The 18,263-nt window shown below is 44.3% G+C and overlaps 1 protein-coding gene across 4 annotated transcripts in view; it reads left to right on the top strand.

The window, feature by feature from the left end:
* The window catches only part of Fndc3b (fibronectin type III domain containing 3B), a 291,727-nt gene that overhangs the window by 155,981 nt on the left and 117,483 nt on the right, over window positions 1-18,263 (top strand). For all 4 annotated transcript variants that reach the window (XM_075950510.1, XM_075950514.1, XM_075950511.1 and 1 more), the window contains exon 4: window positions 4,956-5,032. In XM_075950510.1, the coding sequence (XP_075806625.1) occupies window positions 4,956-5,032 (77 nt within the window). The remainder of the gene's footprint in view (window positions 1-4,955; window positions 5,033-18,263) is intronic.

Genomic DNA, 18,263 nt, shown 5'->3' with positions numbered 1-18,263 from the left:
GGAAACTGCAGCAGCCCAGGCCAGACACAAACAAGCTTCTGTCGGGATAGGGCTCTGTTCTGCAAGTCAACTTTTGGTCTTTGGGAAGAAACTTTATGTTGGAGAGAGCAGTATGCCTTCTCCACTTTGCTGTTGCCAAAGGGATGTGCTCAGTGCCTAGCATCTGAAATGACACTTTGAGAGGACACGAGCTTGCATCAGTGCTTGAGGCCTTATTAACATATCTGTGTGTCCACCCTGAAGCCATTAGCTGCTTGCAGATGGGATGTTCCAGTCTCTACCTAGCAGTGTTTGGAACAAGCATTGCCCCAGTATGCCCTATGTCTTTGTGTTCAAGTTCTGCTGTCTTACCTGTCATTGGTTATATGCATAGTGTTTTATTTGTAGTATTACTTTTTTCAGTAAAGTAAATGCATGTACAGTTAGTTATTTTTAGTTTCTTGGCATTTACCTAGTTTCTGTGCTATGTGAACACCATCTCTGTCTAAACGTTTCCATCACTGCCAGAGAAACTCTCTGTCCATCGGGCAGCTGTTTGGTAACCCCCGGTCCTCTTCTGCTTCCCTTCCCTGCCTCTACTCTTGTGGCCATCAATCAGTTCTGCCGGCGTGGATTAATTATTATTCCTTACATACTGGGGATCAAAACCAGAGCCTCACACATGGTCAGCTAGCATCCACTCACTGAGCTATAACCAGTGTCCCTCTGTGGGTTGATTTTTCTTCCTCATGTTTCATGGAACTAGAGTCACAGACAGCATGACAGTGGTGACTTGAGTGTTTCTGAGGTTCATCCACCAGTTGCGTGTCAGTGCTGTATTGCCTTTTATAGATGAGATTATTGCGTTCTTTGCACACCATACGTTTTGCTGGCCTGTTCATCCCCTGGCCCATACTTTGGTGGTGTTTCTTGTGAACAGTGCTACTGTGAACATGCCCATGCATGTAGTTATTTGAGTAATTGTTGTAGTACTTTTGGGGTATATAATCGGTAGGGGAATGCATAAACATGTTAGCTAGCTCTGGCTGCCTTGGACCGCACTGTGTAAGCCAAGTTAGCTTCCCATAGACATCAGCTCATAAGATAGTATTGTGCTTCACTTTGTGAGGATGTACAGTTTCCAGCTCTCACTTTGAATTCTCCCCAGCCATATACAAAGTTCAGTTTCTCTGTTTTCATACCAACACACATCTCCACCCCATCCACATTAACAAAGCTGCCCTGCTGGGCATCAGGAGGCTTTTTGCTGCGGTTTGATCCAAACCCTCCTAACTGACTATGCTGAGCTTTTTCCAAGTGCTGCTTGTGACTCTTGGGATTCTTCTGAGAAATGTCTATTCAGTTCCTCCTCCCATCTTTAAGTTAGCTATTGTATTTTTTCTTTTCTGTTGATGTGTAAGAATTCTTTATATTCTAGATAGAAGTCTATTCTCAAATGGGATTTGTATTTTGCCATTATACAGTTTTTATTTTCTTGGTAGTGACTTTAATGCATAAAGGTTTTAATTTTGATTGAGTTCAGTTTTTCCTCTGTGCCTTGTGCTTGTGGCATTGTGCCTGACTCACTTACGGTGTCTCAAAGACTAGGTCTGATTTTCTTCCATGAAAATTAGATCCATGACCTAATACTCAATGAATATATTTAGTTCTATGATCAGTTTTGAGTTAATCATTACATATGATCTCAAATGGAAGCCCAAGTTCTTTCTTTTTGTCTCTTTGGGATCCGTAGCTTGTTTTCTTTTGAGACCGTCATGCTAGGTAGGTCTGCTTGGCCAGTAACTCACTGCGTAAATCAGGGTGGTCTCAAGCTCGCAAGCAGTCCGGTCATCCTACCTATGCTTCATACACGCTGGATTAGAGGAATTAGCATGCCTAGGTGTATGTATGATATTTAAACTTTTTTTACATTTAAATTTTGGGATTTTTTTTTTGAATTAGCATGCAAAGTAGCAGTTTTCCTTAGGATGTTTTTATCATACTTCGGCTGGTTGATCCTTTTGCTCGTTTGCTAGTCAGGGTTCCCTCGAGGAACGGAACGTATAGAATGACTCTCTAGATAGAGAAAGGGAGTTCATTAGAATAACTCAGAGGCTGCGGTTCAGCTAACCCAGCAATGGCTGACTATGGATGGGAAGTCCACAAATCCAGTAGTTGCTCAATCCATGACCTGGCTAGCTCAGATGGTCTTCGTACGTGCTGTAGTCCCGAAGAGATATTTGCTCGTTATGATCTTGCTACATTTGCAGTTATTAATATATTCAGTTTTTAATCCTGCCCTTATGAAGTAGCCATTCTTATTTTCACCCACAACTGTGAAGCAGTGAGGCTCAGAGAGGCTGAATGAGCTCACTGTTCAAGGGCACACAGGTCTGAGACGGGGGGAGCTCATGTTCCTGGAACCTGCTCTCTGGAACCATGTGCATTCATCTTCGGATTTCAAAGGTAGTACAATTCTTTTTAAATGAATCAATTCAAATATGGATTAAAAAAATGCCTTATATCTTGATGGCTGTGTTAAAAATGTGGAGGCTGGTGAGGAAGATGAACTTGGAAACCAACACCCTTAGGGGTTACCATATAAGTTTAATTCTACTTAAAAATAAAATGGTGACATCCTTAGTTTTGGTAAGGCCGGGCATAGTGGAAATCAAACTCGGGGTTTTGAAAATGCTCCACCACTGAGTTGTGGTTTTGGTCACAGACACGCATGAGACCACCGGGTTTGCGAGTGTAGAGCTCCTCGGAGTTCAGTAACGTGAGGCGTTGTCCATGAACTTACAGTGAGCACTCATTTGGGATTGTCTGCGTTGTCCTTCACTCTTTCTCCCCTTCTGCTGCTTCCCCTGAGCTTGGAGACCTGCTCCTTCGACCCCGTTTCCCCACCCTCCGCCCCGCCCGTCCTCTCCTGCCATGGCTGCAGCGCTGTGCTGTGAAAGGCGCATATGCTGTTTTGTAAATGCAGTGATTGGGTGGCAGGGTGGTCTCCATTTACCAAGTAAAGTGGCAGATTTCTCCTGGGTTTTGTTCCGGCTGGGCAGTTTTCACTGCCAGCAGCTCAACACCCACCAGGAGAAAGCAAATAAACAGCACAGTGCTAGGAGCCAGGAAGCGGCATCTCATAGAGAAACACATAGGTTTGGGGGGAGTTGCTAACTCCATAGGAGAGCTGGGACCCAGGAAGTGGCATCTCATAGAGAAACACATAGGTTTGGGGGGAGTTGCTAACTCCATACGAGAGCTAGGAGCCAGGAAGTGGCATCTCATAGAGAAACACATAGGTTTGGGGGGTGAGTTGCTAACTCCATAGGAGAGCTAGCTATGGACGGGAAGTTCTAAGTGCTTGGAGCCAGGAAGTGGCATCTCATAGAGAAACACATAGGTTTGGAGGAGAGTTGCTAACTCCATAGGAGAGCTAGCTATGGACGGGAAGTTCTAAGTGCTTGGAGCCAGGAAGTGGCATCTCATAGAGAAACACATAGGTTTGGGGGGTGAGTTGCTAACTCCATAGGAGAGCTAGCTATGGACGGGAAGTTCTAAGTGCTTGGAGCCAGGAAGTGGCATCTCATAGAGAAACACATAGGGTTGGGGGGAGTTGCTAACTCCATAGGAGAGCTAGCTATGGACGGGAAGTTCTAAGTGCTTGGAGCCAGGAAGTGGCATCTCATAGAGAAACACATAGGTTTGGGGGGTGAGTTGCTAACTCCATAGGAGAGCTAGCTATGGACGGGAAGTTCTAAGGTTCCTTCACTTGGGAAATTGTTGGATTGTAGGTTCCTTGTATGGAAGTCAAGTTGTTTTTGGTGCATGGCAGTTTTTCTGTGATGAAACATTAACCCAAACTATGTGTTTAGGTAACTGTTAACCTTGCCATTCATTAGATTGCCTACTCATGTGATTAGGATTCGTTGGTCGATTGCTTGGATAGCATGCACAAAACCCTGGTAGGATCCCTAGTATTGCGTAAAACTGGGCGTAGTGGGAGTTCCAGACCAGCCTGGACCACATGAGACCCTGTCTCCAAAACAACAGTTGCAGGGAAGGGGAGGTGACAGTCACAGCAACAACAGCAAAGCGTTCATTGAACTAGCTCCTGCCAGTTTAACGTTTTACTATGGGAAATAGAAATTTATTCAGCATGAAAAATCTTAATGCTACTTAATTTTAATATATGATCTATTTTTTTCTCCATACTTAATGAGAGACAGACCAAACAGTTGGTTGATTTTTTTTAATGATATTAAGGATTAAAACTAGGATCTCACATATATTAAACACGTGTTCTACTACTGAACCATACTCCAAGCCCTTTAAAAAAATACCCCAACTTTTTATTTTGAAGTAGAGTTTTATGAAGTTGTTTAGGCAGACTTTGAACATGTGATTTGTCCTGCCATAGCAGCTCAACTAGCTGGGATTGTAGGACTCTACTACCAGGCCCAGTAGGTTTTGGAGTATTTTAAAGATTTTATATGTTTCATATTAATGGTATTTTATAATAAATTATTGAAAATAAAAATCACATAAAATCTTAAATCCAAAGCTTATAAGAGCATTTGAACTAAAAAACATTCACTTCAAAAATGTGTTCATGTATTAGTTACAATACACTTTTATAAAAAGTAGAGTTGGCGTTTGTTAGGAGGAGATTTAAATTATTCCCCTGTGTCTTTAGGAGAAAGCTTTGGTTCCATTCTGTTAGGCTGGCTTTGACAGAACAGTTTTGGTTTATGGAATCTGTGGCTTGTAGGGGATTGTTTAACATTAATAGAGATGGTTGTAACTTTCTTGTTGCTCTTTTTGTATATGTTTTGTTTGTTTCCTTGACTTGTAGAGCCAGGAAATTACTTCAGCCATGGTTTCAAGTAGTTATGGTGTGTCACAGACCCCAGGGATGACGCTGGATGACGTGTGTTCCTCTTCACCTATTAATGTTTTGCTCTTATAACTTTCAGGCCCCGCTGAAGTTCCCATGATGTCGCCCAATGGGTCCATCCCTCCCATCCATGTGCCTCCAGGTTATATCTCACAGGTATGGCAGTTGACCAGCATCTCCCTCACTGGTATACTGTTATTTTTCCAGCAAAATACATCTCAAGACTTAACAAACATCTTTCATGAGTTAATTTAGTTATGCTGACAAAAGAATCGTGTCCTTGTTTGCTTTCTGTTGCTGCGCTAAAAACACTACCAAACCAACTTGGGGAGGAAAAAGGTTTATTTTAGCCTACAAATTACAGTTTTTCATGGAGGGGAAGCCAAGGCAGGAACTTCGGGAAGCAACTAAGCAGAATCATGAACGCATCCTTCTAACTGGCTTGCCCCCAGACCCACAGTTCAGCTGTCTCTCTTCTGCATCCCCTGCCTCCCTGCTTAGGGGATGGTACCTTTCTCAGTGCACTGGACCCTCCTACATCACTCACTAATCAGAAATTGTCCCACAGACCTGTCATTGGCCATTTGACAGAGGCAATTCTGCTTAGATTTAGTTGACGAGAAATGTATGTAACCAGGAGAGACTGCTGTCTTTTAGGGCACTGTTGACACTTCCCACGTCTTGCAACCTGAGGTACCAGAGTCAGAGGAAATCAGAAGGAGCCGTAGGCTGCCTACATATAAGTTCAGTTACACGCCTAATGTCTGTATGACATTCCTCTGTCTGTGGAACTTTCTGTTTTAGGATTTTCCTCCCATCTGTCCTATGATTCAAATGCCCAGGTTGAACTGACCATGTGGCCGAGGATAGCTTTGAGCTCCTAGTCTACCCCCCCGTCCTCATCTCTTGAATGCTGGTTACAGGCAAGCATGACCCATATCCTGCACAAGACAAAAAAAATTTTTTTTCTTTTTATTGATTTTTCAAGACAGGGTTTCTCTGTAGCTTTTTGGTTCCTGTCCTGGAACTAGCTCTTGTAGACCAGGCTGGCCTCGAACTCACAGAGATCTGCCTGCCTCGGCCTCCCAAGTGCTAGGATTAAAGGTGTGCGCCACCACCGCCCGGCAAGACAAAACTTTTAAAGGATAAAATTTTAGTTCTATGCCTGGATAAGAGGGAGAGGTTTGGAGATAGAAGTTTGGGTGCTTAAAATCCAGGGGTGTGTTTATATTTTGAGTTTTTGTTCAAGGCTCAGCCGATCCTTATACTTCACCATTTCTCACTAGTTAAGCATCTTTATTTTTTTCATTTTGTCTCCTTTGTTGGTTGTTCTTAACTGTGAGAACATCTTACAAACATTGTGAAAATGGGGAGAAAGCTTCAGAAGACTTGGAAAAGAACATATTTACAGCTTACTCAGAGATGGTGACCACTGTTAGCTTATTTGGGTCCTATTCCACACCCCCTTTAAATTTTTCCTTGGTATCTATACCTTAAAATATTTAGAAACAGTAATTTTCCATTATTAATATTTTGGGGGGTTGGTTTTTGAGGTTTTTTTCTTTTCTTTTGTAGAAGGAAAAAAAATTGGCACCTACTTAGGAAAATTGTTGAAGCCCAGGCAAGAATCAATGAAGATTTATCTTTCTTTGATGTGAAAAACAGAGCCATTTCTTCACCGTGCAAGGCATACAGCAAACACTATAATTTCATCTTTTTTCCACCCTTACTTTCGTGTGAGCCAATTTGACATTCTTTGAGTTGCCAGTTTGTTGGCCAGTTCTTCTGCTGCTCTCAATCTCTGCACATAAGACTCACTGGAGGAAGAAAGGGTACAGACCAGGCTCCTTACGGGGTGTGGTGATGAATAACGTTCATGTCACCAGTCGGTTAATAGAGAGGAACAAAGAATCTCAGCCTTCTCTTCTGCTCCCCGCTCATTTATTTTGAGAAAGTGTTTCACTCCATTGAACACAGTATGGTTCTCACCATTATGACAGCAGAAATAACACCCCCCTTTCTGCTAAAGGCCATTAGTGGATACTATTTAAGACTGGACACTCTAATGGAGGAGAAGCTGTGTTAAAAGTGGGCCTTCTCTTGCTAGTGGTGTTGCTGTCGTTCTATTAAATGCACGGTATTTGTAGGGAATCCTAGAAGAGAACAAAGGAGAAATTTTCTACCTTAGGATATTTCTGATTTTGAGAGACTTCTATTAAAATTAACATAGAAAGGATAGAAGCAGAGCTGTAAATTCATGGTTGAAGCACACTGACAGTTCTTCCCAGCTGATAGTTCTGCTGGAAGATTCTGGAAGTATATAGAAACAATGGAATAATTGTGGTGTGGGGTTGGAAAGGAAGAGGAGGCCACAGTTGTGAGGCCTGTGACCACCTGTGTGAGGCTGACTTTTTTTCAAGGCCACAAGTTGAAAGCAGCAAGGCAGGAGCTCTGTCCCAGCTGGAAGCTGTTTCAGTTGGGCTTTGGAACCCAGGGCGTGCTGAGAGTTTATTAACCTTCAGCAGTAGATTGTGTCTGTAACAGAATGCTACGGTAAAGTGGCCGAGAAAGTTGTTGTTAGTATGAAAAAAATTGAATTTAAAAGGCAGTAGAATGTATGTTCATCTTCCAGGGCTGGATGAATTCCACACTTCAAAAAAACCCAGAGAAAAATGTCTGGGGAAACTTGTCATCAGCAAGAGATCTGAGGAGCAAGAAACAGAGTTGTCATGAAGTTGTGGGAAGAGAGAGTCTTAGTCAGGGTTTCTGTTGCTGCAATGAAACACCATGACCAAAAACAAGTTGGGGAGTAAATGGGTTTTTTTGACTTATGCTTCCACGTTACTGTTCATCATTAAAGGGAAGTCAAAACAGGAACTCAAAGAGAGCAGGATCCTGGAGGCAGGAGCTGAAGCAAAGGCCATGGAGGGTGCTTCTGACTAGCTTGCTCCCCATGGCTTGCTCAGCCTGCTTTCTTAAAGACCCAGGGCCACCAACTCAGGGGTGGCACCACTCACGATGGGCTAGGCCCTCCCATGTGATCAATAATTAGGAAAATGCCATACCGCCTGATCTTATGTCAGTATCTGCTCAATTAAGGTTCCCTCCTTTCAGATAACTCTAGTTTGTGTGTCAAGTTGACGTAAGATCAGCCAGCACAGAAAGAACCATAAAAACCAAGAGAAGTTGTACGTCAGCTGGGGTTTGTCAGGGGTGCTTAGAACCCATCAGTTCTGTTTCCTTCCCAGTGCCCAGTCCTGAAGCAGGCATGGGTGTCTTCCTCAGGTCTAGAGCCCACTTCCTATTAGAGTTACATAGCTTGGGGGTTGAGACCCTTGCCACTCAGCCTTGCTTACCTTCATGGTGGTCCGTCAACCACACTTCAGCATGGTAAACATCTGACTCTAGATGGTAACTTTTCACTTCTTAATTGTATGTATTTGTGCTCCTTATTTTGCCGTTCGAAAAGCTAAGAGCTCTTGTTTGTTGAGCAGTTCAACCACCCTTTCTGGCCCAGTGACCCTCCTGATAGAGGTAATCCTTTAAGATACTGTCATTCTGTTCTCTCAGCACCAAAGGGCACTTTGTCCTGTCTTCGTCCCAGGATGTTTATGTATGTATATGTATATACATACACACACACACATATATACACCCAAGAACTATCATTGCTTCCTGTGGATTATAGCTGAACATATAGGATATTGGCTGTATACAGCATGAGTGTATTATGTAGTTGGTAAGATGCATACCACCTATCATTTCGGTCAGTGACAGACTTCACATACAATGATGATTCTGGAAGAGTGTATTCTCCAGTAGGATAGTGGAGAAAAAGTAACATTGACTGTTTATAAATTGAATTGTTGTATGTTCCAGAATATATAAAAACAAAGTTTCAAAGACAACTAAAAATAAGAGAACACACACACACACATATGATGACATAAGAAGTTTCATGTATCTGTAGGGTGTGAAGACCTCCTATGACTTGAGTGGACAGACAACATAACCCAAAAGTGGGCCATGAGTATTGATATTTTCAGTGCCCTGCTTGGGCTACATAGCAAGACATATTTATTGTCTGAATAAAGCAAACATTGGAGATGTAGCTCAGCAGCAGAGCTGTCGCCTTACACATCCAAGGCCCTGGATTCATACACAGTACTGAAAATAACCAACCAGGCAAACAGAGCAAAAAGGCTAAGACTTAGACATTCTCCTCTGGGCCAGCTAGGATGTGTAAAGGTGTTCAGCATGCATTGCACACTCTGGGATGGGTGTAGTGAGAGAAAGACGGGGGGGGGGGGGAGAGACAGAGAGACAGAGAGACAGAGAATATGAATGAGAACCAAGTATTACTAACCCCAGGGAAACAAGGAACACTTATCCACTGTATGTGGCGGTGTCAGGTTGTCGATCCACTCTGAACGACAGTCTCAAGTGGTGAAGCAGGGTTACCATGTGTCCCAGCAGCCACATCATTAGGTGTGTAGGCAAAGAGACTGGAAAATACATGACTGTACAAACACACGCACACATAGGTTCTTAACACCTGATCAGCCATGATCAGTGTGGGATCAACCCACATGCCTGTCAGCTAAGAATGGATAGATGACTAGAACATGGTAGGTGATTGAGGAGAAGCTAGGTGCAAAGCTGCATAGGGCTGGGGAGGGAGTGATGGGGAGTGACTGACTGCTGACCAGTTGGTGTAGTGTGTGTGGGTGATGAGACTGTTCAGAAAGTACATAGTGATGATGGTGTTCAAGCTAGAGACTGCTGAAATCTACTAAATCAGATGCTTTCAAAAGATGGACTTTCTGCTGTGCAAATCATATTCAACAAAGCTGTGACACAAGAGAGGGACAGTGATAAACTCACTGCACTATGAAAGACAAGAAATAATGGTGGCTGGGGAAAGCCCTGCCGCCTTGGTGCTTTTGGTGCGGCAGAGCTGGTAGGAGTGTCTGGGACACTGTCCACTGTGATTTAGTTGTCTATAGTTTTCACCTCAGACCACATGCGAGGAACCTGAGGGTCGGTCTGCAGCCCAGGCATTTCTGAATATACTGGATTCTTTTCCTTTTCCTGCCATCTACAAGTCAGTGCCAGAGACTGCCTTGATGGAGGTGCTCCTGTCTGGCAGTGTGAGTGTCGCTGGGCAGTGTGCCTGCTGTGTGTCTCCAAAACACAAGCACCTGCTAATTATGTGTGTCGTCTGTTGGTGTAAGAAAACTGAGGGAGGCTAAGCAGATAAAGCTGTGTTACCACACGAGCATCTCAGGGTGGGTAGAAGACATCTTGAATGTAGCAGTAATTGGAGTTGCTGTTGAGGAGCTGAAAGCATTTAAAGGCAAACTCATATGTCCAGTAAATCCATGCGTGAAATGCCCATGCAGTCATGTGAAGACAAACTGATACACCCAGTAAATCCATGCATTAAATGCTCATGTGGTCAGTCATGTGAAGACAATCTTAGAGAGGACAGCTGACAGGCACAGTGGCGAGCAACCATGGAAGGGCTGTCAGTGGCACAGCCTGCATTTCTTTCGGAGAGAAAGACTTCCCCAAAGACCCGAGAGTGCCAGGCATCTGTCATTTGACTTGGTGGCCCCTGATAAAGCAGGACTTCACACATTTGGGGTGTGTGCATGATGCTTTAATTTTGATTGGATTATGGAGTTGAGAAAGATTTGAGAAAAATTTCAACTACTAGAAAGTGCACCTAGGTAAGACGGCGTGTTCACTATTTCTGTCTAAGTGTTTGACAAAAGCCGCAGTCTGTCATAGCAGGGGAGGCAAGGAGGCAGGGGCTGAAGCACCTGGTCCCATCACATCCACGTCAGGAAGCGGAAAGAGATGATGTGCTGCTGCCAGCTGTTTCTCTCCTCTTTTGCCAGCCTGGGACTGAGTGGCCCTGTGAAGTGGTGCCACCCACGTTCAGGGTAGGGCTTCCTTAACTACCCGAATATAGAAACTGCCTCACAGACTTGCCAAAGCTTTGTTCTCACAGTGTTTCCTGATCCCGAATCCTGCCAGACCTGGCAGTCAAGGGCAAGCGTTGCAGAGGGGACTTGGTCTTCTGTTCATCACTGCTGCCATTCCCCTCACCTAAACACACCCAGAGCGGTGGCTCTCAACCTGTGGGTCACGACCCTTCACAGGGGTCACCGAAGACCGTTAGACAACAGATTTATAACAGTAGCGAAATTATAGTTCTGAAGTCTCAGTGAAAATAATTTCGTGGTTGGGGTCCCCACCACACGAGTAACTGTGTTGTTAAAGGGTCACAGCATTTCAGATAGGGCTAGTAGAACATTCGGAAACACTGTACCCATTAATAGAGGCTCTGTTCATGAGCCCTTCCCACTTAACTTTTCCATTTTCCTTTGCTGGGTACAGGAGTGCCTGCTTGGTGTGGTAGAAGTGTGGCATTCCTTGCAGGCACCATAATGAAAAAGACCGCTCTGGTAGACGCAGAGTTTGGCAGGGCCTGCCTCGCTCCGTGTGCACCACACAGACGAAAGAGTTTCCTTCTATTGGATTTTGACTGTGGTTCTGTGGTTCCTGCCCCTCCACCTTTAGCTTTCTGGACAATTTATGTGTAAAGATGTCTTACACATATGCCATGAACCTCATTTTCTACCTTATGAACTAATAATTTTTGATGGCTTGTTCACATGTCATAGGAAAGCTTCATGTTGACCCAAAGATCTAAAAAGTACATGGAAAGAGTTGAACACCCACTGGTGTGCTATGGTCTAGGAGCCACTCTTCCCTCTCCAAGATGGCTGACATAAGAAAGATCGTGCCTTGGTCAAATAAGTGTCTTTTTATTTTGACAACAGAGATATACCTTTTTTTTTTTTTAACCTCTATCCTTCCTTTGGGGGAGTTAGTGAATGGATCGGTACTCAATGAATTAGATACTCCTAGCCTGGGCAGAGAAAAGCATAGATTGGAATACGCATTAGATTTGATTTGTGGGCCAGCAAAATGGCTCCGTGGGTGAAGTGCTTGCCACCGAGCCTGACAGCCTGTGTTAGATCCCTGGACCCTCATGAGAGAAGGGGACTCCTGCAAATTGTCTTCTAGTATCCACTTATACTTTGTGGCACATGGCCTTACATATTTGTGTGTGTGTGCACACACAAATAAGTAAATGTAATAAAATTTTGATTAAATTTTTATTTGGTTATTCTCCACACTTGGCCAGCAATGGGAGCCCCTGTAGAGAAGCCATGGACCGATTAGATAAAGTCACAGAGTAATGAGCTTATATGGAAGTGTTAGCCCAGGTTGCCTCCTTTTTATAACCGTAGCCTGTGGGTAAACCACTGCTTTGTTCTGCCATCAGCACTGTGGAAACCAGGAGCAGAAGGGAAGGTAGAGGTTGCCCTCTGCCCTGGCCCTCTGGGCTGCTGTCATAAAGAAGCTGGGCTCTTTCAAGCCTTGGGTCTGCTGAAGACGCTGCCCTATGAGGAGTGAGGGGGCTGTTCCACAGCATTGAGTGCGCCTGAAAGGGAGAAAGCCCCTGGTTAGTCCCTGTCCACTGTTAGTGGATTTGGGGCTGTTTTAGTCTTAATTTACACCTTTTTGTATGAGGAAGAATTGCAGAGCTAAAGGAGTGAGCTCTGCACGGCTCCTTGCCACATAGTTGGTGTGCAGTTTTCTCTCTGCGCCCTCTCTCCCTCTCTGTGCCCAGCATTTGCTCTCATATTTCTGTCTTGTTTCTGTGATTCTGACATCATGGGATTACAGAAGACAGGGTCAGTAGGCAAACACACAGAGAGGACCTGTGCCAGCCAGGCATTTATTTGAATGGCTCTTACCTACTCATGTCAGCTGTGTTTTAACACTGGCGCTCCATAGAGGGGGGTTATCTTCATTACTGCTCATCAGTGGACTGATACCCAGTTATCTGGGGGTGCCTGGCATAGCACAGGCATTTGTCAACACTCACTGGGAGGAGGGGCCGTTTCTATCTTACAGGAGGAGGAAAGAATTTGAGGACATCTTGAGTCCCTTCTAACTGGAAATGAGGCGACTCTTCTGTTTATTTTGTCCTTCACAATGATGATGACCTGAGAGCGTAATTAAGTCTCCCCAGCCGCCCTCACGGGCACAGCCATCTGGCGTTTACTGCTTTCTTGGTTAGAATGCTGTTCTTCACGTACGTTCAAGAGCCACAGTCGATGTTCATGGTAGTGTTGATACTGAAACAGCATCACATCCAGAAATTGTTTCTTTGTTACACCACACACATAACATTTGATTTTATCACAGTCATCATAGTATCTCTTTCCAAATTAGTAACGCGTTTGTCATATCTGATTTGTTGTACTTATTTTTAGTTATGTGTACCCATGTGTCCCTGCTTGTTTGTCTGTGCACCATGTGTATGAAGTGCCCACAGAGGCCATAAGAGAGCATCATGTTTTCTGAAACTAGAGATACAGATGATTGTGAGATCCCATGTCAGCTGCTGGGGATCTACCCAGGGTTCTCTGGACGAGCGGCCAGTACCCTTGACCACTGAGCATCCTGAAGCACCTTTATCTGCCTAGCCATCTCACTGGTCCCAAATGGATTCTTTTGTTGTTGTTGTTTGTCTTTTGGTTTTGCCTTTTGGAGACAGTGTTTCTCAGTGTAACAGCTCTGGTTGTTCTGGAACTATCTCAGTAGACCAGGCTGGTCTTGAACTCACAGAGGTCCACCAGCCTCTGCCTCTCAAATGCTGGGATTAAAGGAGTGCGCTACAACTACCCGACCCCCAAATGGATTCTTAATCACCTTGTGAACTAAGGAATTTTTTTCATGGTGCTGGAGCATTTTAAAAAGTGATAGATAGGAAGACAAGCTGTTCCAAATAGAATGGCCAGATAGATTTTAATCGATGATAACACTGGGTTCTGTTGCTATGTAAACAAATTCAATGACAATGTGTAGCATGGCTTTGTTCAGCACAGTCACTTCGCCATTGTGGGAAGCATAAATATTGTTAATATTTCCATAATACTCTTATGATATGGGACCATGTAGGGTTTGATAAGTAACAATGCCAAGGTAGCTGCCAGTACCATTGTAAATTGTGTGTATTCATAATCAAAGAAAATAGACATTCACAGTTTAGAAGCTAGAGAAAACAGTCTGGGGTTGTAGCTCAGTGGTAGACTGCTTGTCTAGCACACGTGATGCTTTGAGATTGGTCCCTGGAACACACACGTGCAAGCTCATGGGCTTGATCCCTAGCAACACTGTAAACAGAAAAGGAAGCAGCTAAGAAAGAAATACAGAGTGCTCTCTGAACTGTGGGTCCTCCGGGTGCTCTCTGAACTGAGGGTCCTCCGGGTGCTCTCTGAACTGAGGGTCCTCCGGGTGCTCTCTGAACTGGGGGTCCTCCGGGTGCTCTCTGAACTGGGGGTCCTCCGGGTGCTCTCTGAACTGGGGGTCCTCCGGGTGCTCTCTGAACTGGGGGTACTCCGGGTGCTCTCTGAACTGGGGGTACTCCGGGTGCTTTCTGAACTGAGGGTCCTCCGGGTGCTCTCTTGCTTTGGGAGAGGTCCTGGTTGAGGTTTGGGATCTAGTACTTGGTGAATCGCAGTAAGCATTTGGAGCTTGCAGTCTTGCCTCTGCCCAGCACTGGAAACAAAGCAGCTCTGTTTCTCCATTCCCTGATGCCTGGTCCCTAAATTCTACTGGGACTGTGCAGGAGGAGACGTGTATGGACTTCAGAGCACCCAGATGCCGGCTTACCTCTGCTGATTCAATATCTTCGTCTTGAGGGCCCGTATGTGTTCTTCCTCCGAACAGCGTGGCCATGAATGAGTACTTGAAGGGGAGGCCACTGTGGTACAGGTGTTACTTACCCATTAAATTGGCTGCAGAGGGCCCAGGTCTGTGTACCTCTAGAACAGTCTGAGGACGTGACCATGCCTGGATAGCTGGGAAGGGCTGCTTTAATATCAGAAAGAGTTAAACCATAGGACCTTTGTTCCATAAAGCAGTGCTAATTCTGAAGCAATTGCTCTGTTTTAGGAGTGACTGGAAACTTAGGGGACCATTCTATCTACATGTTCCCAGTGCCTTGGTGTACCATAACTGTTAGATGAATTTGGTCTGACTTTTCCCATAGAAATGGAGTGATGTATCTAGTCAGACTTAGATATGGACTTTATCTAAGATATGGACTACCTGACTCGCCTCACATTACATTGCTTGATCTCACCTGAAGATTTTTCATATAGACTTTAGGATCACCGTATATTACTGTGAGTTAGGTTCTGTTCCGAGCACTCTATAAGTGATAAATTGATACATAAATTGCAGAAGTCATCACCACTGCTTTTGATTGTTACAGTCAATTAGCTTCCTTTCCTTTCCTTTCCTTTCCTTTCCTTTCCTTTCCTTTCCTTTCCTTTCCTTTCCTTTCCTTTCCTTTCCTTTCCTTTCCTTTCCTTTCCTTTCCTTTCCCACTCTGTCCCAGGCTTCTGCGTGTGCAGCTCAGGGTGTTCCCTGCTACCCCAGTCTGGATGTGGGGCAACCTTTGCTCTGTCCACTCCTAGATCCTGCCTGACCATGACGCAGGCTTCTGCTTTGCTTTCTGCCTCCTGCCCTTCAAGCTCCCTTTCTTCTGTACCTCTGCAGGCTGGCGGGAGTAGGAAGAAAGCTTTTGAGAACAAAGGCGTTTATTCACATTCCCAGCAAGCAGTCCAGTGAAACGCTTTTATTTTAAGAGAAAAGGCACTTAAACTGTGCGTGTGTTTTACAAGGCCCATTCTAACTCTTGGAATCAAAATTGATTTTTATTCCTGTAAGTTCCATGTTTGGCGAGCTACCTTGACCTCCCTTAAGCACCTCCTGCTTGTTCCAGCTCTGTGCTATATCTCCATGTCTCGGGATTGTTGGGTTAGCGAGGCGATGGGCACGGGGAATGGTAATGGTGACCAGGTTTATAATGGGACATGTCTTGCCCTGTTCCAGGTCCTTTCCTCCTTTCAGGTTGAGGATCTTAAAGCACAGCAGCTACAGGGACTTAGTATATTTGGCTGTGTCTTGAAGCCTCTTATGTCTCTTAACAACACACATGCCCTAACTCTCAGTGGTTGATTGCCTATTGACTGGCTAGCCTTCGGAATTTCTGTGTAATTTCATGGTAAAGTGATGTGTTGACCATCGTAAAGACCCCCGGCTTGGTAACGTCACTCTGCTCTGTCTCTCTTTGTCTAACACAGCGAGCTCAAGTCTAAGTCTCCAGTGCACAGGGAGCTTCCGTGTGACAGCTGGGATTGGGCTGGGAATTTCCCTCTTAACGCTCCACCCCCGCCCTGCACACTGCTTCCACTAGATCCCCTCAGCTGTTGTCTCTAGACTAGTCTGGTTTTTTTTGGGGGGGGGTGTTTTTTAATGGTTCTTTTGGTCATATGTCCTCAAATACTTGTGTAAGTAGGACCAGATGCTCCCCGTTAATGTGGTGCACCTCACTGGCCACTCTGCCTTTGGCACAAGACAGCAAGCATGCCCAGCTCCTAGTCTCACTTGTCTGACTCTCTAGTCCGTCACCTGCTGCTTCTCAGGAGGCGGTGATGGGGCACCTGCTCGGCAGGGTGAGACTCTCTAACTTCAGATGAGATATGGTAATCAGATCAGGACACCGTTGGCCGTCAGCTTGGCTTTCTTCGGTGGACCAGGGAAGAACGCTGTGTGTATGAGATGAACGGAGCACTTCCTGGTTTTACTTCATTTTGTTTTTCGTAGCAGGGAAGGCTTACAGACTTAAGATAAAGGAGACCCGGATTCAGCTACCCTGCCCTAAGACTCCTGTAGGTGCCATGGGTTTTTACTAAAGCTGCCCCTAAAGTCCCGTATTGCTGAAGGCTAAAAGTCCAAGATGGCAGAACACTTTCCAAGGCCTCTGTTTCTGCCCCATAAATGAGTGTATTTGCTAGGTGACTTCACAGGGTCTGCCGTGGGCCTACTCTCACTCTGGGTTAGCGTCTCCCTGCACACACAGTCTGAGGCTCGTCCTGAACAGGAACACTTGAGCACACGAGTCAAGAGAGGGACGTTGGTCGGGTGCACAGCGCAGCTCACAGTAGGTGGCCATCAGAGACAGAGCACACATCCACCTTTCCCAGAGTTCCCTGCTTCCCCAGGGATGTGTGAGTGGCACTTCTGTAGAGCCATTGATTTCTGAAATGATTGTATTTGGGCTTTTGTAATAGCACTTATTAGAACCCAGGTCCGTTTTCTCCTCTCCTTTGAATATTCATTGGTTATCAGCGGTATATGTGTCAGGAAGTCACTGGGGAATTGAATATGGGATTTGTCTGCCTCCGGACATTGCCGTAATTTCATTCACCCACAAAAGGAAATAAGTTTGTTTTTTCCAATAATTAAGTATGGAGAGTGAAGGTATATTTTGTTGCCTTGAGTATTTTGAACTGAATTTCTCAGATGTTTTATTTCTCCTACTAGAAATATATATGCATATATATGACAATTACTTTTATTAAACAAAAGATAATGTTGCCACCATTTCTGAAGTTGCATTATTCTCTAGGGAAACCTGAGAATAATTTCTTTAGGTCGAGTTCACAGCTGAGTTTGAGAAGTAAAGTGTGCTATAATCTGTGTTATATATAATCTGTGTTATAAAACAGCAGCAGGCAAATTGTCATTATTTGATAAGTAAAGTGTGCTATAATCTGTGTTATAAAATGGCAGCAGGCAAATTGTCATTATTTGGTTTTGGGTTTTTATTCTTACTTTAGAATTAATACTTCATTTTGGGAGGATGAAAGACAGGTCTGTTTGGGTAAAAACAGGTTTTTGAAAGTGTCTTATTATATATGTGCATGCAGGTATCACAAATACCACAGAAAGTTCAGGATAATTAGAACAGAGAACTTCAGGCAGCGCTTATATGCACATCAGTTTGCAGCTTCAGAACGCTACTTACTTTCCTGCCTAGAAACCTGTCGTGTGTGTAGATAAAGATAATTTACTCTTCAGAGTGAATTTATTTTATTATTGTTATTTCTTAAAGGATTTCTTTATTTATTACGTATATACAGTGTTCTGCCTGCATACCAGAAGAGGGCACCAGATTTCATTACAGAGCCACCTTGTGGGTGCCAGGAATTGAACCCAGGACCTTTGGAAGCACAGCCAGTGCTCTTAGCCTCTGAGCTGTCTCTCCAGCCTCTTATTTTATTAATTTTTAGGAACAATATTTTAAGGACACATGTTCTTATAAAAGTGGGAAAGAAGACAGGTTTTTATCTGTGTGTCATTTAGCTTGTTGACAAACTTTAGAAAAAATATGCTTATAGCAAGCCGGAAATTATAAAATGCTGAGGATAAATTATTTCACTACAGTCAC

This window comes from Microtus pennsylvanicus, chromosome 16 (assembly GCF_037038515.1).
Source record: "Microtus pennsylvanicus isolate mMicPen1 chromosome 16, mMicPen1.hap1, whole genome shotgun sequence".
In the NCBI taxonomy this organism is placed as follows: domain Eukaryota; kingdom Metazoa; phylum Chordata; class Mammalia; order Rodentia; family Cricetidae; genus Microtus; species Microtus pennsylvanicus.
The sequence above is the reverse complement of the archived record's forward strand: the minus strand, read 5'-3'. Positions and strand labels throughout refer to the sequence as shown.